The sequence below is a fragment of the Zootoca vivipara genome, chromosome 7, assembly GCF_963506605.1.
Source record: "Zootoca vivipara chromosome 7, rZooViv1.1, whole genome shotgun sequence".
NCBI classification, from domain to species: Eukaryota; Metazoa; Chordata; class Lepidosauria; order Squamata; family Lacertidae; genus Zootoca; species Zootoca vivipara.
Window position 1 is genome coordinate 562,912 of NC_083282.1, and position 24,995 is coordinate 587,906.

At 49.7% G+C, this 24,995-nt stretch overlaps 1 protein-coding gene across 5 annotated transcripts in view; it reads left to right on the forward strand.

The window, feature by feature from the left end:
- LOC118078300 (myomegalin) overlaps nt 1–24,995 on the forward strand; it is a 117,602-nt gene that overhangs the window by 36,966 nt on the left and 55,641 nt on the right. For 4 of the 5 annotated variants that reach the window (XR_009557853.1, XM_060276543.1, XM_060276544.1 and 1 more), the window contains exons 1-8: nt 876–1,920; nt 5,207–5,326; nt 7,205–7,324; nt 7,844–7,936; nt 8,333–8,551; nt 15,806–15,964; nt 24,121–24,234; nt 24,705–24,842. Coding sequence is in view for 4 of the 5 variants with exons in the window: in XM_060276543.1 (XP_060132526.1) it covers nt 898–1,920; nt 5,207–5,326; nt 7,205–7,324; nt 7,844–7,936; nt 8,333–8,551; nt 15,806–15,964; nt 24,121–24,234; nt 24,705–24,842 (1,986 nt within the window). In the remaining variant the exon portion in view is untranslated. Of the gene's footprint in view, nt 1–875; nt 1,921–5,206; nt 5,327–7,204; nt 7,325–7,843; nt 7,937–8,332; nt 8,552–15,805; nt 15,965–24,120; nt 24,235–24,704; nt 24,843–24,995 lie in introns of those variants that run through there. The other variant, XM_035102110.2, reaches the window with a different exon arrangement.

Sequence of the window (24,995 nt, forward strand, 5' to 3'; positions counted from 1 at the left end):
CACCCAAGCTCTGCTTAAAAACCTCCAAGGAAGGAGAGTCCACAATTTCTAGAGGGAGACAATTCCACCACGAAACAGCTCTTCCCATCAGAAAGTTCTTTCTAATATAATGGTACCTCGGGTTAAAAACTTAATTCATTCTGGAGGTCCGTTCTTAACCTGAAACTGTTCTTAACCTGAAGCACCACTCTAGCTAACAGGGTCTCCCGCTACCGCCGGTCTGCTGGTACGCAATTTCTGTTCTCATCCTGAAGCAAAGTTCTTAACCAGAGGGTACTATTTTTGGGTTAGTGGAGTCTGTAACCTGAAGCGTCTGTAACCCAAGGTACTTACATGCACCCATTGGTTGAAGTCCTGCCCTCCAGAGTAGGAGGGAAAAGCTTGCTCCATCCTTCCTTGGAGCTTTTTGAGCAGAGGGAGGGAGCCCTTTGTCCTGGATGCTTGCATTGCAGGGGGTCAGACTGGATGGCTGCTGAGGGTCCTTTCCCCCTCTCCTGGTCTGTGCTTCTGACAGGGATAGCCGAGCTGCGGGAGGGGAGAGGCTCTCCGCCTGGGAGGCTGCTGCTCTGACTCTGAGAACGGGATGCTGGACCAAAAGGGCCCAGCGGAGAGCTCCTGTCGGAAAAGCATCCACGGAGACGACGGCTGGCTGCTCCGCCCCTGGGGCTGCCGGGCAGGGGCCGTGCTTCGGAGGCGGAGGGGGACTACGACTCCCAGAAGTCTCCGCGAGGCCGGCTGCGGCCGCCATCTTGAAAGCGGCGCCTGCTGCTGCTGCTGCTGCTGCTGCTGCTGCTGCCCCTCCTCCTACTGCTGCGCCGGGCGAGGGCGCGGCCGGAGCCGGAGCATCTCTTCCTCCTCCTCCTCCTCTGCCTGCCTGCCGAGGTCCCTGCGCTCGGGATGCGGTCGGAGTGGTGCCGGGTGTGCGGGCGGGCGCTGTGCGGCACCCACCGGCGCTGGCTCTTCCACGGGGCGTCGGGGGCGCCGCCTCCGCCCTCCTCGCCTTCTCCCTCTCCCCCTGTCCCCGCTCCGTGTTCCCGGCCGAGCCTGCAGGTGCTCCTTTCTCACGCGACGGGGCGCGAGGTGTCCCGCGACGGGCGCGGCGAGTTCGCGTGCGGCAAGTGCGCCTTCCTGCTCGAGCGCGTCTACCGCTTCGACACGGTCATCGCGCGCGTCGAGGCGCTGTCCCTGGAGCGCCTGCAGCGGCTGCTGCTCGAGAAGGAGCGCCTCAAGCTCTGCCTCGCCGCCCTCTACCGGAGGACCAACGGCGCCCACGAAGCCCAGCCGGGCCAGCAGGAGGGCGAGCCGGGCGGCGGCGGCGGGGATGGCGCTTGGGACGCCCGCTACCTGGCGCTGCTCCAGGAGGACTTCGCTTTCTCGGGCCTCGAGTGCTGGACGGAGGGCGAGGCGCGCGCCGACGAGCAGCCGCCCGGAGCCCCCCGACGGTGCCGGGGCTGCGCTGCGCTGCGCGTGGCCGACGCCGACTACGAGGCCGTGTGCCGGGTGCCGCGGAGGGCGGCGAGGAGCGGAGGGCAGCCGCCGCCCAAGCGCCACGGAGGGCCGCCGGCGGGAGACGGAGAGAGCCTGGACGACGAGGCGCCGGAGCCGGAGCCGGACGGGCCAGGGAGGAGGCGGAGACGGAGGCGCGCGGAGGAAGCCGGCTCGTCGTCGCTGGAGTCGCTGGCGTCGGGGCCCGTGGGCGGCGGCGGCCTGGCCGTGGCGCTGAGCCTGCTCAAGGCTTTCGGCTGCAAGCCCGTGCGCAGCCCCCGCGGGAGCAGGCTGCCCGTGCCGGCGCGGAGAGGCCCCGAGGGGGCGGCCGGGTCTCCGAGCGGCGAGGCCCCCTCGCCTTCCCTCCCGGAGGCGCCCGAGCTGCGCGAGCTGTGGGAAGAGCTGTGCGCCGACTACGTCCCGCTGCGGCCGAAGGTAGCGACCTCCCGGGCCGCGCTGTCCGCCGCGCCCTCCTGCTGTCGGGGCTTCATCTCCCGCGCGGGTCGGCGGGCGGAGGCAGCCGTCGTGGGGGCCGGGAGGGAGCCGAGCGAGGAGGCGGCTGCTGCTGCTGCTGCTCCCCGGATGAGAAGCCTGTTTTCCGGCGATGCCCTTGGCCAGGGGACCGGGACCTATGCGGGATGCCGCAGCATCCGGATCTGCCGCCTCCTTTTTAGGTTTCCGAAGGAGCGGCTGGCTGGCCACGCATGTAAATGGTCTACAAATCCTCGTTTTAGTTTTACCGTTAAGAATGCATTTTATTCAAAATGTCTATTGGACTTTGTACAACAAAGCAGTGCTTTTCCCCCAAGTGGATGTGTTGAGCATCAGGGCAGCAGAACGAAATCCTGCTTTCTGTGTTGTCATGTAATTAATTGAGTACAAAATGTGAAACTGCAAAGTTGGCAAATTTATTTTTGAAGGAGAAACCCTTAAAAGATGTGGATTGAGGAGGGGGTGGCCTTGTAAATGGAGTGTATTACCTGGCAGCTTCAATGTGGCTCCAAATTGTGACAGTTTTCTCTCCTCTTAGTGACCTTGTACAGATGGGATCTAATATGGGGTTGTGCTGCCTATAGACAGACCTCTGCAGTTTAGATAGTCTAAATACTGTAATTGGTGTGTCACCTTGAATTAATGGCAGCTCCCCTAGAACTGTGTCAGCTGCAGTTGCCAACATTTTAGGTACTGTAGGCAATGGAGTCTTGGATTCTCTTGGCTTTGCTAGAATTTGAAATCTCATTAAGTTCAACTTCTAGTTGTATTTAAGAAATTGTGCCTCTGTCAGCTTTAATTCAGTAACATCCATGTCAGCCTAATTGGATTCACACCAGTAATAAGTGCTGGTTTCAGCTAGCAGCAGAAAAATTTAAAAATGCATACCAATGATTAGTGACAATGACATTTTCGTCTAGTTATCATCCAGCTTTGATTAGCAGAAACTCACTGAACTGCTTTTTAAACACGTAGTGGAAACTTCACATTAAGAGCTGAGCCTCCGAAACCTTTCCAGCTGAGGATTATATTGAGTATGTAACACCTTGAGAAAGTCGTGTTCTGTTAAACCTTGGGGTTATCACTATTATTTTGCAAAGGAGTAGGTCCTTTTCTATAGCTTTGGCTTAAATTGAAGTCATAGCACTGAAAAGATCCCCAAATCTGTTGGCCTTCAGCTGGTTGGCCTTTTTGACATGAGTGGCTACCTGGCAATCCCATGCATGTTTACTCAGAATTAAGTCCCATTGAGTACAATGGAACTTCCTCCCAGGTAAGTGTGCATCGGATTGTGCCCATGGGGTGTGTGTGGGTCTCACAGCCTAAAGAGAAAAAGTCAGATCTGTTGTAGTAAAATGAGAAAAATATTAAAAGTGCATGCTGAAGGCACTGTAGTGCAGTTTGAAGGCCACTGTACTAGAGAATAACCCATGTTTAATTTTAAGAAGATAGTGGATTAAATTTTCTGTTTTGATCATTTAGAAACCCACACTCTTATCTTTGAAGGCAACAAAATACTGCCACCAGCCAGGGTTGCTTTCACTGTCAAATTGTAACAGAGGACGCCTTTTTAACCCAGATACAGCTTGTTTTAAAGCTGCACATGGAAAATCAGAAACGAGCCAAGTTACATGTCTGCTAGAAAACTTACTTGAGCCAGATATTGTATTCTGTGCTTAAAATCTGAAGTAAGACACTGATGCAGTTTTAGGAAGCCAAGGTGATGATGCCTCCCAACACCGCTAGAATGTCAGATTAAATCTGAGGAAACCTAGAATCAAATCTGTACTGAGCCTTGAGCTTCACTTTGGGTCAGCCTGCCTAAGCCGAACCTGCCTCACAGGCTTGTTTTGGTAATAAAATGTACCAGTAGTTAGAGTGAGAGCTAAGTACATTATGATTTTTTTGGAGACAGGATGGAATAAACTAGTTGGTAAAAACAAAGAATCTAAGTGGCTCGGTTTTAAAATTCCACCATACACTGAATAATACATACTGTATATTTTTAATCCAAGGAGTGGCTGTAGAACTTTGAAACTCCTCTCAAAATAATCAGCAATCTCCTCTTGGGTTCCCTTAAATGAGCCCCAACGACCTGTCTCATGTAGCTTTTCTTTTAATGGTTTTATGTTGACCTCCTGTTTTTAGTGGCTGCTTAATTTTAATCAACCCATTGATTAAATCTATTGCTTTTTAATTGTGATCACAAGCCGCCTTGTCAGGCCATTGTCCTGAATGGTGGGGTACAAGTATTTGAAACTAACAAATAAAAGTAATCATCTTTAAAACACCAAGAAAAGTCAAATAGGAAAAAGTGCTACAAAATGATGAAACAGTAATTTTAATGGCAATAAAGTAACAAGTAATGATAGAAGAGCCATATTATACCACCATCCCCTTGAAACACTAGCAAGCAACAACTCTTGGAATTTGTTTTCTGTTCTTTATTACTGTGACACAGAATAATTTCCAAGCAGCTTAATGCACAACTTTTCTGCAAATGTGTACAATGGTGGGACAATAGTAGCATTGTTGTTTAGTCTCCTCTCTGGATCCTGAAGCTCAGCAGTGCATCTGAGCTTGGTTGCAGTACAGAGTTTCAGGGCACAGGACGCAATTATTGTTCATGCCAGACATGGGGAAATGGATAAAGACTACAGATGACCTCAGTAGGAAGTCACGGAGTTGAGGCAACTTTGTGCTGATGAACATGAACCAGACTCCTTGCTTAGGGACTTAAAGGAGTACGAGGGGAAATTGTGCTGCAACAGAGAATATATACTTTGGAGCTGTGTCAGAAAGGCAGCAGAAATATTTTAATAATAAACTCACACAGACTTTTTGTACTAGACATATTAGCTCCAATACAGCTTGAAGAAACAAAGTAACTCTCCGTTCTGGTTATTTTGGCTAGAACAATGAAGAAGAATGAGGAGTGAATAGCAAGAAATGGAATTGAGAAGAACAGGATGAAGGGGATAATTAATGATACTTTAATTAGTAACTAATGGAAAATGAGATATTTGGGTAGAAAATGGAAATGTCAGGGAACTTGAAAGCTGTGTTCATGGAATTGGAAGGGTTAAATTGTCCCAAGGCCAGCCTCTCACTGTGAATCTCCTTCATTTACCAGTCCATTTCCCTGCTGAGCTACTGTATATAACAATGGAAGATACATGCAAAAGGAACCTTATCTGAGCAAATGTCCCTTTTTTGTCACCCTTTTCAGTATTTGTTTGAAGATCAGCAGCAACTGACTGGGAGCAACTTATCACAGGGCAAACAAGCATCTGAACTAAATAATGTAGAACTGCTGGAAAAAATCAGCTGCCTTGATGCTACCAACAAGGTATTTTTAAAATAATAAAAGTCAAAATTGCTTTAAATAGATTTGGGGGAAGTGTGTGAGTAAACACAACACATGGTGAGACATCTATAGCATTTTCCTGGCCTAGGTCTAGTTGTATGGTGGTCATAACACCTACAGGTGCCTGTGCCCATAGTCAAAAAATGCATGGGTTTGGTCCTATTGTCAAAAGCTGGAAGGGTTTAGATTCCATACTTAGCTGGTGTGTGTTAGAGAAAAACACTTTGTCCAAGACATGAAAATGCAGAGCAGACACAGTCCTATTGCCTCAGCACTTTCGATGCTGTGCACTTCCTCCTGAGACTGGCATGGGGGACTCTTCCTCCCTGTTTGGTCTATTCCTTTTGAACTGGTCATACCCCTCAATTCCTACATTCCAGTCACGAGTCTCATCCCAACAGGTTTCAGTAATACCTAGCAGGGCATATTTGCTATCCTGAATTAAAAGCTCTAGTTCATCTTGTTTGTTTCCCATACATACTCTCTGCATTTGTGTAGAGACAATTGAATCCATGGGTTGGGGCATGTGTGCTTAAACCTTTTGTGCTCAAGTGTAAAAAACTGTTCTGGGCCAGTTGGAGCCATCAGTGTGTTACACACATGCACAAGTTGTCATTTCTGCCTGTGTATGTGATCTGTCGTGGTCAGAAGCAGTCAGTTTGCTAGTATCACAAAATGCAACACTAGGGTGGGGCTAAGGTTTGTGTGTTACACATTTACTTTAAAAATGAAAGCTGAAATCCTCAGGTTTCATCTAAAATTTCCCAAAATTATGGGGTGCCTGGCATGCATGGGGTCACGAAGAGTCGGACACGACTAAACAACTAAACCATAGCTGCCAAGTTATCCCTTTTTTTAAGGGAAATTCCCTTATGCTGAATAGGCTTCCTCATGAGAAAAGGGAAAACTTGGCAGCTATGGACTAAACACAACAAACTTTCTAATAACAAAATATATTCTAATAACACAATATTCTAATAACACAAGGTGGCGCTGTGGGTTAAACCACAGAGCCTAGGGCAGGCATCCCCAAACTGCGGCCCTCCAGATGTTTTGCCCTACAACTTCCATGATCCCTAGCTAACAGGACCAGTGGTCAGGGATGATGGGAATTGTAGTCCAAAACATCTGGAGGGCCGAAGTTTGGGGGTGCCTGGCCTAGGGCTTGCCGATCAGAAGGTTGGTGGTTTGAATTCCCGCGACGGGGTGAGCTCCCGTTGCTCGGTCCCAGCTCCTGCCGACCTAGCAGTTCGAAAGCACGTCAAAGTACAAGTAGATAAATAGGTACCACTACAGCAGGAAGGTAAACGGCGTTTCCATGTGCTGCTCTGGTTCTCCAGAAGCGGCTTAATCATGCTGGCCACATGACCTTGGCCAATAACACGAGATGAGCACTGCAACCCCAGAGTTGGTCACGACTGGACCTAATGGTCGGGGGTCCCTTTACCTTTATGCTGGAGGCTTAGGAAATTGCAATTCATGTAAATACATAGAAAGGTTGAGTAATTCAGCAGTAGGTTAAAGTTGTACAGGCTTTGCAGATACTTCTCCTTACGAGGACGTGGGCGCAGCTGTAGGCAGCACAGCTGCTTCCAGGGAAACAAAGCTGCCTCCCTCTCCACTCCCCCCCTGCAGCCAGCGGGGCCTGGCTTAATAAATCACAGTATAGTATAGTGTAAAGATAACTTATATGCACTGGGAAACAAAGAAAATTGTGGGGCTCACTTTATTGCAATATTCCCTTTATTTTGGTGGACTGGAACCAAACCTGTGTTGTCCCTGAGGTATGCCTGTACTCAGAATGGAAAAGAGTATCTTATGTGGTGGAGTTCAAAGAGTGTGTTTGTTTACAACATTTAGCAGCTGCAAGAGAAACTGAATGAGATGGATTTTGAACTGAAGTCTGTTCAGCATACATCCCAGAGACAGGATCACAAAATCCAGAACTTGAATGAGACCTTGAAGAGCAAAGAGAATGAGGTTTGTAGTGTTTCCGTCTCCTTGTCCTGTAAATGCTGATGTAGAGCCGGTGATTCAAAATTACATCTAACTGCTATTTGTAGCATATGAAATCTTCCCAGTACTGTATGTCAAATTGGGTAGGATAATTCTATAGAGGATGGGGTGAGCTGTCCTTTCTGGTACAGCATTTCAGGAAATTCTAACAGTCTTGTTGCACCTTGGGGCAGAATTTCCTGAACGTGCCCCACCAGCTGAAGGACTCTGTCTTGTGCAGCGGGGTTTCTGCTTTGTGTGCTGCCTGAAATAGGCTCTGGTGGGGATTCAGGGGACACCCCCCCCCAGAACAGCACCCAGGGGAGGAGTTGGGAGATTGCTCCATGTAGCAAGTGGCAGCGCTTGTGCAGAGAGAACATTTGAAATAATGCAATGTTGAAATCCACTATCTCAACTACCCCGCTACAGATTATGTCTCGGGGTGGGGGTGGGGAGGTGATATGTCCCTTTGCTAATTTCTCATTGCTCAATTCTGTCCTGTAGTCTGAAGAACTGTACCGTGTAATTGAAGGGCAGAATGAGACAATAGCCAAACTACAAGACACACTACATAAAACCCAACTTGGGCAATTGCAGGTATGTATCTTATTTTGATATTTCTTGTCTTATCCCAGACATTTGAACTAGAGGTTTGAAGTATATTGCCCTGATGTTTAGAGTACTGTATTTCAAGAAAATTAGCTGTAAATTGTAATTATGATAAACAAAGATAATCTTCATTAGATTCGAAGGAGACTAAAAGCACAACCAAACTATTCAGATTATGTATTACCTATACATGCAGGTGCCGCTATCTACTTACTCGCTGTCTGAAAATGTTCCACCATTAAATAATTTTGCCTGCAGCATTGGCTATCCGCAAGAGCCTATGATATACTGGTACCATGAAATGCTCCAGAAATGCCAGTATTTTGCTGGGCAGTGGTTTCAGTCTTAACCCCCCCCCCCTTTTCTGTTTTCACCTTTCTGCAGATCCCAGCGGGCTCTTCCCTGTTGCAGCAAACACAGCCGGTAGCACTCCTTGAGGTACAGAACACACTTTTCCTCACTCAGCTGGAAGTGCAGCAACTGAAGACGGCTCAGCAGAAAAAGGATCTCCAGTTGGCTGAGGCCAGGAAGACCTCCTGCCTTGTAGAAACATGGCTGCAAGAGGAGCAGCAGCAGAAAGAGGCCGCGTGGAAACACAACCAGGTATGACATGAACTCGTTTGTTGAGCCCTTTTCATCTGTCACAGTGGCTGGAGCAGACTACTTCAGAGTAACGACTCTACCCAGCTCTGCATTTTATTCTTTTATTGGTGCTGCGTATTTACAGTGCTGAAGTCATTGCTATTTACACGGAGCGATGTGTTCAGTCGGGTTCAGAACCTCCGAATGGCTTTTGGCGCGTCTTTCTCCAACACAAAAGCTTTGGCAGACCCATCCTCTTTCCTCTCCTCTTTCTGCGTAATTCCGGAGTTGGGGGGATGGGTCTCCCCCCCTTATTTGCCCCTTCCTGTCCCACCTGGGACCCTGGCTCCGCTACCTTGCCTGAGCCTCGGACACGACTTCCTGCTTCCCCACTGGAATCGGAACTCTCTCTGCTTTCCCCTGTGCTCGGGGATGGGCTTGAACTCAGGAGGGGAGGGACTTCGCGATATCCTCTGTCCCTCACATCCACCCCCCTCCCAAGCTCCCCTTCTCCCCTCCCCAGGTCTCCCCCCTGTGTCGGTGACGACTGGAAGCCTAAGAACTCAGTACTTTCCGAGCCCGTTGGTGTGAACACCTCCCCCCAGTCCTTCTCGCCCCCCCCCTTCCGCCTGGGAGGACTGGAATCCCAAAAAGTCCGTGGCGTCAGAGCTGGTGGGGGTAAAAATGTGCTGCCAGTCAGCTTCTTCCTCTGACTGAGTGGATCTCGGCGACGCCCATACTTCTTCCTCTGGTTCCTCAAACTCCGCTTCCCATCTCCATGGTGAACTGCTCTCCCGTACTCCTTCCCCCTCCCCCTCCCCCTCCCTTTCCATGTGCCAGGGCTTGGGTCTGTGGGGAAAGAGGGCGTGAAATTCTTCCACCAAGAATTCCTCCTGTATCTGAGTGGCTGGGACCCATTCATTCTGTGACGGTGGAGCATCCTCCCATGCCATGAGGTACTCCAGGCCCCCCACCCCTCTCCGTGAATCAAGGATGGCCGTGGCCTCATTGAGTTGCTCCCTGCCTTCCCTCTCCCCCCTCCCTCGGGGGTTTGTTCGCTGTCTCGGAGCCTGCTACTTTCCCTGTACGGCGACAGCAGCGATCTATGAAACACTGGATGCACCCTCATGTCCTCTGGTAGTGCCAATCTGAAGGCTACCGGATTTACCTGTTGCGTGACCGTGAAGGGGCCCAGCCGTCTGGGCTCCAGTTTTTTGCACCTCCCTCTGGTGGGCAGGCCCTCCGAGGACAACCAGACCTTGTCCCCCACCCTGATGACCTCCCCTTGTCGCCTGTGGCGATCTGCCCCCTTCTTGTACGCCTCCTTGGCCCTCTCCAAGTGTTCTCTGAGCTGCTGGTGCACCGTCTCCAGTTCCTCCGCCCAATCCTCTGCCAGTGGGCCCTCCTCCTCCTCCTCCCCCTCCCTTTCTGGGAAAGATCTGAGGTCGCGCCCGTAGTTGGCCTTAAAGGGCGACACCCCTGTGGAGACGTGCACTGCATTATTGTAGGCAAATTCCGCCAGTGGCAGGCGATCCACCCAGTCTGTTTGTCTCTGGCTGACGTAGCATCTCAGGTACTGCTGCAGAATGGCGTTGACCCTCTCCGCCTGTCCGTTGGTCTGCGGGTGTCTAGCCGTTGATAAGCTGACCTCCACCTGCAGGAGGTTCATGAGCCGCCTCCAGAATCTGGAAACAAATTGGCGGCCACGATCCAAAATAACCCTTAAAGGTAAGCCATGCAGTCTGAATACATGGTCAACAAACAGTTTGGCTGTCTCTTCTGCAGATACCGCTCTGGCACACGGTATAAAGTGGCACATTTTGGACATAAGGTCCACCACCACCAACACTGCGGTCTTGCCCCTGGACGCAGGCAGGTCTGTGATGAAGTCCATGGACACCACTTCCCACGGCCTGTGTGGCGTGGCTAAGGGCTCCAGCAATCCTGCTGGCGCTGCTCTGACTACCTTTGCCCGCTGGCAGGTGTCACAGCCCCGTACATAGTCTCTAACATCTTCCCGCACCCCTGGCCACCAGAAGTGTCTCATGACTAGGTGAGTGGTTTTGTCCCTCCCAAAGTGACCCGCCGTTGGGTTGTTGTGCATCTGCTTGAGGACCGCACGTCTAAGCTGGGTGGTGGGCAGGTACAGTGCCCCCTTGTAGAAAAGCAGCCCCCTGCGTTCTGCAAAGTCTTTTGCCTGCTCCCTCCCCCCTCTCAGTTCTCTGAAGATGCGGGTGGCAAACTCATCAGCTGCCGTCAGTGCTGTGAGTTCTGCCTCGCTCACCACTGCTGCTCCGCAGGACCATGCTGATGGGGGGAAAATGTGCCTGGGCGCTGGTGGCAACTCCTGCTCCATGTACTCTGGTTTGCGGGAGAGGGCATCCGCCCTGACATTCTGCTCCCCCGGGATGTAGTGGATGGAGAAGTTGAAGTTCGAGAAGAACTCTGCCCACCGTATCTGTCGCTGGTTGAGCACCCTGGCCGTTCTCCAGAACTCCAGGTTCTTGTGGTCTGTGCACACCTGGATGGGGTGCTTGGCGCCCACCAGGAAGTGTCGCCAGTGCTGGAAAGCAGCGTGGATCGCAAGAAGTTCCCTATCAAACACCGTGTAGTTGCGTTCAGGCTGTGTCAGCTTCCTGGAGAAGAAGGCACAAGGTCTCCACTCTCTGTTGGCGTCCAGTTGCAACAGGATCGCTCCCAACGCCCGGTCTGAAGCATCTGTCTCCACGCGTAGGGGCGCATCCTGCACCACATGGAACAGGTTCTGGTCGGACGCGAACACCCTCTTGAGGCTTTCGAACGCTGCTTGCGCCTCTGGCGTCCACCTGAACTTCTGCTTGCCTCTCAGGCAGTCCGTGATGGGAGCCGTAACCCGCGAGAAGTTCTTGATGAATTTCCTGTAGAAGTTGGCGAATCCTAGGAGGCGTTGGGCATCTTTGCGCGTCCTGGGGCTGTGCCAGTCCAGGATGGCCTGCACCTTGTCCTTGTCCATCGCCAGTCCCTTGTCTGACAGCTTGTAGCCCAGGAAGTCCACTTCCCTGGTGTGAAACTTGCACTTCTCCAGCTTCACATACAGGTGGTTCTCCTTCAGGCGTTGCAACACCTCCCTGACATCCTTCACATGTTGCACTGGGTCAGCGGAATAGATAAGGATGTCATCCAGGAAGACCAAGCAGTTCTTGAAGAGAAGGGACCCCAGGACGTGGTGCATGAAGGCCTGGAAGCATGCTGAGCCCCCTTGCAACCCGAAGGGCATCACCAGATATTCAAAAGAGCCCAGAGGCGTGAACATCGTGGTTTTCCACTCATCGCCTTCCCTGATCCTGATCAAGTTGTACGCCCCCCTCAGGTCTAGCTTGGTGAAAATCTTTCCCCTGCGTGCCGCTGTCAGGAGATCGTCCACTCTGGGCATGGGGAAAGCCACTGGCTCTGTCACTGAATTGAGCCGTCTGAAATCCACCACAAGACGGCACTGTTGCGTGTCTTTCTTGTCCACCCAGAAGACCGGGCTGCCCCCTGCTGCCTTGCTTTCTCTGATGAACCCCCTCTTGAGGTTCTTGTCTATAAACGCACGCAGATCCTCCAGTTCCTGATCTGACATGGAGTACAGCTTGGCTGGGGGTATCGTTGCCCCTGGCACCAGGTTGATCTGGCAGTCGAAAGACCTGTGTGGGGGTAGGTGGTCGGACTCCGCTTCGCTGAAGACCTCCTGCAGGTCCCAGTACTGCTTGGGTATCGCCTCACCCCCCTTGACGTGCATGGTGGCCACCGTGGCTATTGGAGGCCCCTCCCCTGGTTGGTGCTGCATGCAATGTTCCAGACAAAAGTCCGACCCAAACGTGATGCATCTCTGGTGCCAACTTATGGAGGGGTCGTGGCGCGCCAGCCAGCTCATTCCCAAAACGATGGGGGGGTCTGAGATGGTTGTGACGTTGAAAGCCAGTGTCTCTGAGTGCCTTCCCACCGTCATTCTCATGGGGGGGGTTTGATGAGTGATGGCCCCTCCCAGCAACTCTCTGCCGTCAATGGTGGCTACGTGCAGGGGAAAATCCAGTTGCAGAAGCTGGATCTGGTGCTCTTCTGCAAAGTTTCTCGAGAAGAAGTTGGCTGAGGCACCACTGTCAATTAAGGCGAGGACCGTCAGGGGATAGCCATTTGGGAGCGTTAGCGTGACTTCTAGAACCACTCCTGGTCTGGGAGGGGTGGGCTGGCTCTGCTCCTCGCTGTGCGGGTGGGCGGGTTGGCGCTGTTGTCTGCTGACTGTGCCTGGCTGCTGCCCCTCGTCTCCTGCAACCAGGCTTTCCCGTTTCCCTGCTGTGGTGCTGCTTCAGTGGGGGAGGGCACAACCGTTCCCGCCTTTCCTTGCCACTCCCTGCGATGTGGGCAGTCTCTGACGCGATGCTGGGGGGAGTTGCAGAGAAAGCAATTCCCGCCCCTTCCCTCCTTGCGTCTTGTCGCCGCTGGGGTTTGAAAAGCCCCCCCGCGCGCGCGCTATCAATTTGCATGGGTTCCTGGTCTTGGCCGGCCCCTGGCATGGCGTGAGGTGGCTGTTGGGGGAGTGGCTTCTCCTGCGACCGTGGGAACCAAGCCCGCTTTGCGCGCGTTGCTTGCTTGTCGTTCCACCGGGATTCCTGTCTCACCCCCACTGCTAGAGCTGCCTTGCTCAGCTGATCCATATTACTGGGCTTTGGACCTCTTGAGAGCTCATCTTTCACCTCCTCATTTAAACCTAGGTAGAACGCCGCTTCCATCGGAGGCGAGTGCAGTTCCCACCCCAGTCTGTGCACTAGCATGGTGAATCTCGCCCAATATTCGCGAACTGTCATTGTTCTTTGCCTCAAATTATGCAGTTCCTCTTTGGTCTGGTCCATATGACTATCGGATGCATACATGGTTTTCAAAGCCTCTAGAAATAGTTTGACATTCTTCATGCAAGGATTTTTTGTCGCTATTAACGGTCTTAGCCACTCCCTGGCTGCCCCTGTAAGGTGTTCCACAATAAAGGCTACCCTGTGCTCATCATCCGGGAAGTCATCATGGTGCAGCTCAAGAGCATACACTATCTCAGTCTCAAAGCCATGATATTCCCTCGGGTCTCCATTGAACTTACTTACTAGGGTCCCCGCTCTCCTTCCTGGCAGCACTTGGAGTTGGGGGGCCCCTCCCGCCTTGTTTTTCTCGGCGTCCAGCTTGTTTTGGAGCTCTACCGCCACCGCCCTTAATTGCAGCTCTTTGTCCTGAAGCGCTCTCACCTGTTCCGCAAGTTGTAGCCGTTCCTCCTTGACCTTCTCGGTTTCTTCTTTAGCTGCGTCTAATTCCCCCTGTGCCTGCAGCGCCAGTTGCTGCAGGTCCTGTTGGGCTTTCTCCGCGATCTGCCGCCATTTCTCCGCCTCTGACACACTCATCCCGGCAACTCCAAAGTAGCCCCAAAAAGATTCGGAGGTTGCTGTCACAGTGGCTGGAGCGGACTACTTCAGAGTAACGACTCTACCCAGCTCTGCATTTTATTCTTTTATTGGTGCTGCGTATTTACAGTGCTGAAGTCATTGCTATTTACACGGAGCGATGTGTTCAGTCGGGTTCAGAACCTCCGAATGGCTTTTGGCGCGTCTTTCTCCAACACAAAAGCTTTGGCAGACCCATCCTCTTTCCTCTCCTCTTTCTGCGTAATTCCGGAGTTGGGGGGATGGGTCTCCCCCCCTTATTTGCCCCTTCCTGTCCCACCTGGGACCCTGGCTCCGCTACCTTGCCTGAGCCTCGGACACGACTTCCTGCTTCCCCACTGGAATCGGAACTCTCTCTGCTTTCCCCTGTGCTCGGGGATGGGCTTGAACTCAGGAGGGGAGGGACTTCGCGATATCCTCTGTCCCTCACATCATCCATCAAATTATTATTATTATTATTATTATTATTCCCCGCCCTCTCCAGCCAGGACCGTGCTCATGGCGGCTAACACCAAATATAGTAAAGGTAAAGGGGCCCCTGACCATCAGGTCCAGTCGTGTCTGACTCTGGGGTTGCGGCGCTCATCTCGCTCTATAGGCCAAGGGAGCCAGCGTTTGTCCGCAGACAGCTTCCGGGTCATGTGGCCAGCATGACAAAGCTGCTTCTGGCGAATCAGAGCAGCGCACAGAAACGCCGTTTCCCTTCCCGCCGGAGCGGTCCCTATTTATCTACTCGCACTTTGATGTGCTTTCGAACTGCTAGGTTGGCAGGAGCTGGGACCAAGCAGCGGGAGCTCACCCCGTCACAGGGATTCGAACCGCTGACCTTCTGATCAGCAAGCCCTAGAGTCTAGACTCTGTGGTTTAACCCACAGCGCCACCTGGGTCCCCAAACACCAAATATATAATACACTAAAAACACAAATCAAACGATTGATTAAAATACAGTTCAAAATCACATTAAAATAAAAATGGAATTGAATGGCAACCCACAAATCACAACTATAGGGGTAAGGAATATTAAATATTCATCAGGCCCGGCCATCCATGCTGGTCCCATATGGGCCGATGGAAAGAGCCAAGCTTACATACAGGGTCCCATAGAAAGAAGGGGGTCATACTGTGCCCGGACCAAAGGCCTGGTGGAATAACTTGCAGGCCCTGCAGAAAGATGTCAAATCCCGCAGGGCCCTGGTCTTTTGCAGCAGAGCATCCCGCCAGGCCAGGGGCCAATCTAACCTCCTTGAGACCCGGGACCTCCAAAGTATTAGTGTTTGCAGACCGTAAGGTCCTCCGTGGAGAGCAAAACAGGAGAGGCAGTCCCGTAAGTACAAGAGTCCTAGGCCATGTAGGGCTTTAAAGGTTTAAACCAGCACCATAAACCTGACCCTGTACTCCACCGGGAGCCAGTACAGCTGGTATAGCACTGGATGAATGTGGTCCCACAGTGAGGACCTCGCTGTGGCGTTCTGCACCCGCTGGGGTTTCCGGGTCAGTTTCAAGGGCAGCTCTGCGTAGAGCGAGTTACACTAATCGGGCCTGGAGGTGACTGTCGCATGGATCACTGTGGCCAGATCAGGGCGAGAAAGGTAAGGGAACAGGCCGAAATGGAGCTGGAACAGCTGAATGCCTTGCATTGTCCTTTGCTGTACTTCAAGGGCCAGAAAAAGTGTTCATGTCACAAATAAGAAGCCTCGTTGCTAACTGTAAAAGTAAGGTTCACACAACTGGTTTGTGTCAGTGTGGTGGAACAGGCCAGAGTTTGCCTTTTGGGGAGTGTGAGCAGTCCTGTCACTTTCCCTGTTGACTACATTGCTGTATTGTTTTCCAGGAGCTGCGTTGTGCTCTTCAACAAGTAAGAACAGAGCTGCAGAACAAAGACTGGCAATGTTGTACTTTGGAAAGAGAAAGATGGTCAGAGATGCAGAAACAAGAGCTGAAACTGAAGCATTTGAAGCACAGCCTGGCTTGCAGGGAACAGCTTCTACAGGTGAGACTGAGACAGGGGCGTAGGAAGAGGGGGGCGATGGGAGCACAGCACCCCCGGAAGCACTATCCCGGTGGGGTGCCATCGCGTCTAACCCCCCCCTCCCGCACCGGGTGCCCCGCCCCTGCAGGCGGTGGTCCCCGCCCCCAGGACATGTGACAACCCCTCCCCCGCCTGCTCTCCACCCCCCCACCCCACCCCCCCGGTGCCAGAGCATGAAGCTCCGCCACTGGACACAGGTGGGTTGTTAAATTCTGTTTGGGCAGAAACACACCTTATTTCAGATGGTGTGTGTGTTTAACAGGTGAGAAGGTCCAAAGAAAAAACCGAAGCAGTTGCTGGGGTTGGGTTGGGAAATACAGTTGCTAAAGGAGAGCTTCCACACTAGTCTGGAATTAACCAGTTTTGTTCATCTGCATGATGCTGTCATTCTGTATAATTTTTGCAGTAGTTCTGTCTTTTCTCACAAAGTCTATAAGGTTTTCAAAAGAACAGGGGAGTAGTATAGAGCTGTTAGTTCTACTCTTCCATAATTTGGAAAGGCTGGGTCTTTGACACATGTAACAATGCATTGGAGAAATGAACCTGTTGCAACTCAGCACATATTTATTATAAGATTTGTGGGGAACTGCATTTTTGTTCACTTTTACTTGGCTAAAATATGTGAAAAGTAAAGAAAAGGAATGACGCCCACCACAATGAGGCTCAAACACCCCAGCAGCCATTTCACACCTGTTGGTGCCAACAGAGCATATTGGGATGTACTCAAAGGAAAAGCTCAGTAATGGAAGATTGATTTAATTCTGCTTATAGCTTACAGTGGAAGAGCAATGCATTGTTAGGAATCACTTGTTTGGAAGTGTTCAATGTCTGAGAAGCCTGGATCCTGATGGCTAAAGTTGAACAGTAGACTCTTCATTGATCAAGTAAAGCCATTTCTAGTTTTAGTTAGAAGGTGGGATAGAAAGTTGAGAGATCAATTGATATGCATAAAAAAGAAGGCAGGAACCCGAGTCATCCTTTTACACTGCTCAAAAGAAATCCTATCTGATTATTATAATCAGTAAACCATTTAACTTACAACCAGTCACTATAATATTAAATTATAAGAACCCATGCATGGACCATCACACGTCAATTAGATGTGCCTTAAATGGTTGTGATTTGTATACTTTAAGAATATGGTATCTTCTGGATATCTTAATTCTTCCCCCCACAATAATTATACATCCCAATATTTTTTCCAAACATTTGCCAACACTGAATGCTGTATAAACATGTTTCAAAGAAGCATTTTCCTTATTGCATCTCCTAACAGTATTTAGTCACTGATAGACTATGTTTATAGTTGTGATGAAATCCAGTAAACTTGAAATAAAATATTATGTTGCATGTATAATTTAACAACATACTGTATTAGAAACAGGCTAAAACATTATCCCATTGTTCAGTTAAGATGAGGCTTGTTAATTCTTCCATTCATTTTTCAAAGTCTATGTGTCAGATTGACACTAAACATCTGTAAAAAGTAATAGCTGGGGTTTTTTTTTTTAGCTTCTAGGGATTCAGTCAAGTGTTTGAGTATCTCCTGTGTCTTGGATATGGACGCATCAAATATCAAAGGAAATCCAAATCTAGCTAGCTCTTCCAGCATATACTGTTTATAAATTTTATCAAAAGCTTTTTCAGCATCTTAAAAAAAAAGATTACTTTCTTCTTCTATTTAAATCTATTAGATCAGCCACTGATATTGTCTGAAGCATGTTTAGTTTTAGTGAATCCTGCCTGGTCACTCATTATTATTGGCAATATCCCTTGTTGCACTCTATTTGCCAAAACGGTTGTTAAAATCTTTATATCTACATTAGTTAATGATATTGTCTCGTTTTGGTATAACCGATATATGCTTGATTGAATGATGTCGGGAGGCCTTCCTACAGGGAGCCTCCTCCCCTCTTGCTGACCAGCACTTCGCCCAGTGAGAGCAGCAGCAGTGGGTCATGTGAGGGGAATCAGGAAGTTAGCGGGACGGAGGTGCCAGGGCTCAGCGATGTTGGAGAGCCCCTGCGCCTCCAGGACCAAGAGGTGGAGGGTAGCAGGCAGCCCCTTCCGGCACCTGAATTAAGGCGTGCCACCAAACGTAAGGTCAGGAGGAGGCGTTTCGGGGTGCCCAAACTCTTATGCTGGTCCCGTAGCTGGAAACGTCCACTCATGGATTCTGCGAGTGACTGAGAGGTCATGTTTTCTGCTATCTCCGCACTGTAAATACTATGCACAATAAAACTCTTAAAGACAGAGCAGACATAGGCGTCTTTACTCAAGAGTAGCCGCAACAACACCCTTACAAATGTCATTGAAAGAATTCCCCTCTTCCTATTGGATGATCCACACAGTTTTAAACCATTCAGATGGGAATCCATCTAATCCAGATCATAAAATTAGAGATGCTAAATTTGTTTTTGTATACGGTTTAAATTTGTTTTTATTTAAAAAGACATCTGTATCTTCCTTTCCTACTTTCATTGAGTTGCCCTTTCTGCATGATTTTTTTTTAAAAAACCTGGGTATTAATATCACTTGGAGAGTTTTATAATTCACTGGTTGCACCTCTAATACTGGGAATCAATGCTCTGTCTTTCTTTTAAACAATTAGCCAAGATCATGGCTGTTTTTTCAACATTTCCCTAGTATTTCTGCTTTGTACATGCAAGCATGAATTCTGTGTGTTGAGAAAGAATATAATTTAATTCATACTTTTTTGTATTTTGTAGAAGGATTTCTAATCATTTGTGCCCAAGAATCTTTCATTTATCAAGTTATTCTTTCCCTTGTTTTTAAGCTGATCTTTATTGGAGGCAGGTGCTATAATATGTCCACAGATACATGCTTGGTATGCTTCCCATTCAAACTTTCACACAGAGGTTGTTGCTTAATTCAGTTCAAAATATTGTATAGTCTCTTCCCACTTTGGTTGAACAAAATCTTAATCATTAAGTAAAGACATATCAATACACCAGTTTCAGAAGCCTTCCCCAGGTTATGGCCCCCACATAATTGCATTATGATCAGATACATAATCTTCTTCTTCTTCTTTGGCGACCACGCGTAGCCGAGTAAGATTGTCTTCCATGAACACTGTTTTAACAATGGGTCCGTAAGTGACTGTGGAGGCCAATTCTGGATCCACATGACCTTCCACAGTTGGGGACATTGGTTTTCAGGCAGGAGTTGGGAGCTGGGTATGTTTAGCCTGGAGAAGAGAAGGTTAAGGGGTGATATGATAGCCATGTTCAAATATATAAAAGGATGTCATATAGAAGAGGGTGAAAGGTTGTTTTCTGCTGCTCCAGAGAAGCGGACACGGAGCAATGGATTCAAGCTACAAGGAAGAAGATTCCACCTAAACATTCGGAAGAACTTCCTGACAGTAAGAGCTGTTCGACAGTAGAATTTGCTGCCAAGGAGTGTGGTGGAATCTCCTTCTTTGGAGGTCTTTAAGCGGAGGCTTGACAGCCATCTGTCAGGAATGCTTTGATGGCGTTTCCTGCTTGGCAGGGGGTTGGACTGGATGGCCCTTGTGGTCTCTTCCAGCTCTATGATTCTATGAGTTGATCATGGTGTGGATTTGCCAAGCGTGCCTTCCTCTTAGCATGTTTTTCTCTTGCGTCCTGAGATAGAGTTTCTTCAAAGCTCATGACACCTTTGGTAAAGGCTGTTCTCCAACTGGAGCTTTCAGGCATCCGCACAACATGACCAGTCCAACGAAGTTGATGTTGAAGAATCATTGCTTCAACATTGGTGATATTTGCTTCTTCCAGTACACTGATATTAGTTTGCCTGCCTTCCCAAATGATGTGTAAAAATTTTCAGAGACACCGTTGATTGAATCTTTCGAAGAGTTAGAGATGGCGTATATAAGCATATAGTAAGGTTGGTAGTACAAAAGCTTTGTAAACAAGCACTTTGGTTTCCCTGCGAATGTCCCGGTCCTCAAACACTCTGCACTTCAATCGGGAGAAAGCCGCACTCGCAGAGCTCAGGCGATGCTGGATTTTGGCATCAATGTTGGCCCTTGTGGACAGGTAACTGCCTAGGTAGGAGAAGTGATCAACATTTTCCAATGTTACACCACTGAGTTGGATTTGTGGTGCTGCAGGGGGGTTATTTTGTATTTGTTGGTGCAGCACTTTGGTTTTTTGGATGTTGAGTGATAGGCCAAGCTTCTCGTAAGCTTCTGCAAAGATATTTAGGATGGTTTGGAGGTCATCCTCTGAGCGTGCGCACACTACGTTGTCATCAGCATACTGAAGCTCTATGACGGAAGTTACGGTAACCCTACTTTTTGCTTTCAGCCTGTTCAGATTGAAGAGCTTTCCATCTGTTCAATATATGATTTCTACTCCGGTGGGGAGTAGGGCTGGGTGATGTATTGAAACAACTCCCCAAAGCAGTTTGAGGTCTTGATTGTGGTTAAGGATTTCAGAATTTCCAACCGGCAGTATATTGCAAATACAAGCCTCCTCCCTCCCTCCCCACTCCAGCCACTGCCTACCCTTTGCATATGTTTATTACCTTCTCCAATCGCGGAAACAATCGCTGAGACGGCTAGAGTGCCAGTGGCAGAAAACTCATTCTGAATCTGACCGGACACGGGTTAGAGCTGTTTCCTACTTCTGCTGGATCTCTCAGCGGACTTTGATACCATCAACCATGACATCTTTCTAGACTGTCTAGAGGAGCTGGGAGCATTGTTATACAGTGGTTCTGCTCCTTCCTCCTGGGCCATGTCCAGAAAGTTGTGGGGGGGGGGTGAGTGTTTGGACCCCTGGGCTCTCACTTGTGGGGTGCCTCAGGGTTCCGTCCTCTTCCCCCAGATCATCAGGGGGTTTGGGCTGGGTGTCATTCACTATGCGGATGTTACCCAGGTCTACCCCTTTTAAATCAGAACCAGTGAAGGCAGTGAAGGTCCTGTGTGAGTGTCTTGAGGCAGTTGGAGGATGGATGGTGGCTGACAGATTGAGGTTGAATCCTGAAAAGACAGAAGTACTGTTCTTGGGGGGACGGGGTGGTCAGGTGTGGAGGACTCCTTGGTCCTGAATGGGGTAACTGTGCCCCTGAAGGAGCAGGTGCGCAGCCGGGGAGTCATTTTGGACTCACAGCTGTCCATGGAGGCACATGTCAATTCTCTGTCCAGGCTGAGACCCTCCCTGCCTGTGGTCTGTCTCGCCAGAGTAGCGCATGCTTGAGTTATCTCCCGCTTGGACTACTGCAATGCACTCTCTGTGGGGCTACCTTTGAAGGTGACCCAGAAACTACAACTAATCCGGAATGTGGCAACTAGACTGGTGAATGGGAGTGGCCGCTAAGACCAAATAACACCAGTCCTGAAGGATCTTCATGGGCTCCCAGTACGTTTCTGAGAACAGTTCAGAGCGAAGTTATAGGGAAGCAGGCAGAGGGCCTTCTTGGTAGTGGCACCTGCCCTGTGGAATGCCCTCCCATCAGATGTCAAGGAAATAAACAACTACCTGACTTTTAGAAGGCATCTGAAGCAGCCCTGTTTAGTGAAGTTTTTAATGTTTGCTGTTGTATTTTTAATATTTTGCTGGAAGCCGCCCATTGTGGCTGTCACGCTGTGGCAGGAGCACATAGGGAGCCGTGGTGGCAGTTCTCTTCCTTGCCTCTGGGGTGGCAGGCGCCAACGGCCGTAATCGCCACAACCAGAATAACACCCCAGCCCTCATGGGAAACAAATGCCTCTGCTGCCCCACACAGCCTGAGCCAAAGTTCCTGAAATCACCTGCTCTTATTAGTTCATCATAAATTGGAATATTGCAATAAAACATTGACGCCCTCTCTCTTCTGTTTCGTCGCAACTTTACTGCATATCGATGGAAGAGAAGCAGAAGAGGAGAAGGCTGTGACTTAATATTTACAGTCTTTTTTACTTTCTTTGGATGACATCAATTCCCTTAAGTAGGAGAGCTTCTTAATTGGTTATAAATTGCCTTTGAAGTTCAGACTTCATGATTAAGCTTGTTAGGAGTTTTGAGCTGGAGAGAAATGGTGGGAAAACAAACCAGTATTCAAGATGACTGTAACGGATTAGAGAGCTAGGCCAAAACTAACAAAATGAATTTCAAGAGGGACAGGTGTCAGGTTCTGCACTTAGGCAGGAATAACCGGTTGCATAAAACAAGATGATGGACACCTGGTTTACTAGCAGTACATGTAAAAACTCAGGGTCTTACTAGCTTAACATGAGCCAACTATGTGATGCAGCAGCAAAAAAGTGAATGCTATTCTAGGCTGCAACAACAGGAGTCTAATGTTCAGATCAAGGGAAGACATAGTCCCACTCTATTCTGCCTTGATCAGACCATACCTGGAATACTGTGTCCAGTTCTGGGTGCCACAATTTGAGGAGGATTTTGACAAGCTGGAACATGTGCAGGGGAGGGCAACCAGGATGATCAAGAGTCTAGAAGCCAAGCCTTATGAGGAACAGTTGAAGGAGTTGGGTATGTTTAGCCTGGAAAAGAGGAGACCAGAGGAGATAGGATAGCTATCTTCCAATATCTCAAGGGCTGTCCCATGGAAGAGCGAACAAGCTTGATTTCTCCTTCAGACAGGGGCATTCACAGCCGTACCTGGTGATGCCATGGATTGAACCAGGAACCTTCTGCATGCCAAGTAGATACTCTGTCATGCTCCAGGGCAGCAAGAGTCCAGAACCAGCATGCCAGGACAGGCATATGGGCAGTGGTGCTGGTAGCAGTCCGGTTGGCAGGTCCACAGTCAGGAGCAAGTCCAACAGAGATCAGGGACTAGAGGAGGCTAGAGATGCAGGAAAACAAATGAGTGGAACGTGATAACTGACCACAGCGTGGTATGAAGGCACATTGCTGTGGCAAAGACCTCGGCTGAAATGTAGGCCTTATATAGTCTTCCTGAGCTTGCCTCCAGGGGCATCACATCACCTGATCAGAGTCCCCCAAGGCAACCACAGCAAGGGCCTGGCTCTTGCAAACACTCATGGTGCTCCTTACACTCTGCTACTGAACAATGGCCTTTCCCTCAAAAAGGATAACTCTCTCTCTACTGCCATCTTACCTTCCTGCTTGTGTGCGAGTTAGGCAATACAACTTCCCTCCCAACCCATCTCCTGCTCCATCATGCATACTTCTGCACTGCTGCCAAGCACTTCCTGCTGCTCCTGTACAAGCTTTCTCCTCACCTGCAGCAAAAGGCCTGTATTTGTGGGTTTTGAGCAGGATGCAATCTCCCTCTTCCCCTTCCCCCTGTCCCTCTGCATTGAGCCTCTGCTTCCTCCTGTTGCACCAAATGCACAGGACTGTGCAAAATTAGGTTTGCCTGAGCTCAGGGGTGTAGGAAGGGTGTGTGGAGGGAATGGTCCGCCCTGGGTGCCACTCTGTGCAGCAGGTGCCACTTGGACGCTGTGCAAGAGTGGCTGCCCATAAGGCCCATGAGCAGCAGCCCGTACGGAGTGCACATGTGCAGCATTCTGTATGGAGTACGCACATGCGAGATGCCGCACATGCGCAGTCCGTACGGGAGTTTAGAAAACTCTGGTTGCAAAGCAGTGTCAGCCAGCTCTAGAGATGTCATGTTGCCAGACAGAAAGGGCTGCTCTTCCCCAGAGACCAGGCAGGCGTCTTTAGAGGCTGACTAGTCATGATGAACCTAGAGGAGCAGACACTGCGAGTTCCACAGGCCCCAAACCTTACAGAGCTACAGCTGCAGGGAATTGTACATAAGCCACTGTCGTGGTGTAGAAGGACTGCTCATGGCTACCCCCATCCTGTGAACAGGCATGCAATGGTTTTTCAGAAAGCTTTCCAGGTAAGCCCCATCTAGGCTGCTCTAGAGTACATTGCAGTGGCCAGTCAAGGTTAATGGAGTTGAAGGTGCTGGGCAGATCCTTGCTTTCTCATGATAAAAGGCCATGCTTGGCTGTGGCTCGTGCCCTGACCTTGGGTGAATGTGGGTCAGAAAAGTTGCCTCCTTGTCCCTACTCACAACTGCTTCATTTGCCTTCCCAAGAACACTTGGATCTCTCACCAGCATTGCTTTTCTCTTGGAGCTTCCTGAAGTTGCTCAGGTGTTATTGATGGTGCCAATATGTTCCATTTCTGCAGGAATCTAAGGAACTTATTCAGTATCACCAGAGCTTGGACAAGAGCCCCATATCAGCTGATAATATGGTGAAGAAATTGCAACAGCGAATTAAGGATAGGGATGCCATCCTGGAGGTAAATAGAGAGGTGCCAGCACAATCTCTTGTGTATTTTTTCTGCGTTCCTTTGCTGCCCCAGGTCTGGTGGAGTGAGGCAGTCTCCTCGGCTGGTAGGTTTTGCGGAGCACAGAGCACCCTGCTCTGCACCTCTAAGGTGGCCTTCTGCTCTTAGGTGGCAGCCTGGGTGGCTTCTGGTGGGTGGGTGGGGCTGCATTTCCCCCTTTCCCTCAGGCAGCCAAATGTCCTGGGCCGGCCCTTGCAGTGCCAAGAGCAGGTGTCCCCTTTTCTCTCTTGTCTGGCACATTGAAGAGCGGAAGGGGAGCTGAATCTCTCTCTTAACCATTAGTGGGATGTGAGTTGTGAGTTCCACAATATTGTGGAACGTTTTTTTTCTGTTTGTAAACCATTTAAATAGTTTATATGTATTTTATTAAATTATAATATTGGTTGCTTGCCTCTGTGACACTTGCTACTTTTTTGTTGCAGCGAGCAGTCGATGAGAAGTTCTGTGTGCTTGAAGACAAGGAGCAGGAGCTGCAGCAGCTTCGCTTGGCTGTGAAAGAGCGAGAGCATGACTTGGAAGAGCTGCGTAGGGTCCTCTCCCATAATGAAGCTACCATTCAGGTGGGTTGCAGCAGGAAGGACAATGCTAATGCCATACCTTCCATCTGCCATGGCTTCCTGCCCACTCTTGGGACTGGCACTATATTAATGCAGCGCTCTTCGAGATGACTCTTGCAACAATTCCTTTGCCATTGCTTTTAGGTTGACTTGAGC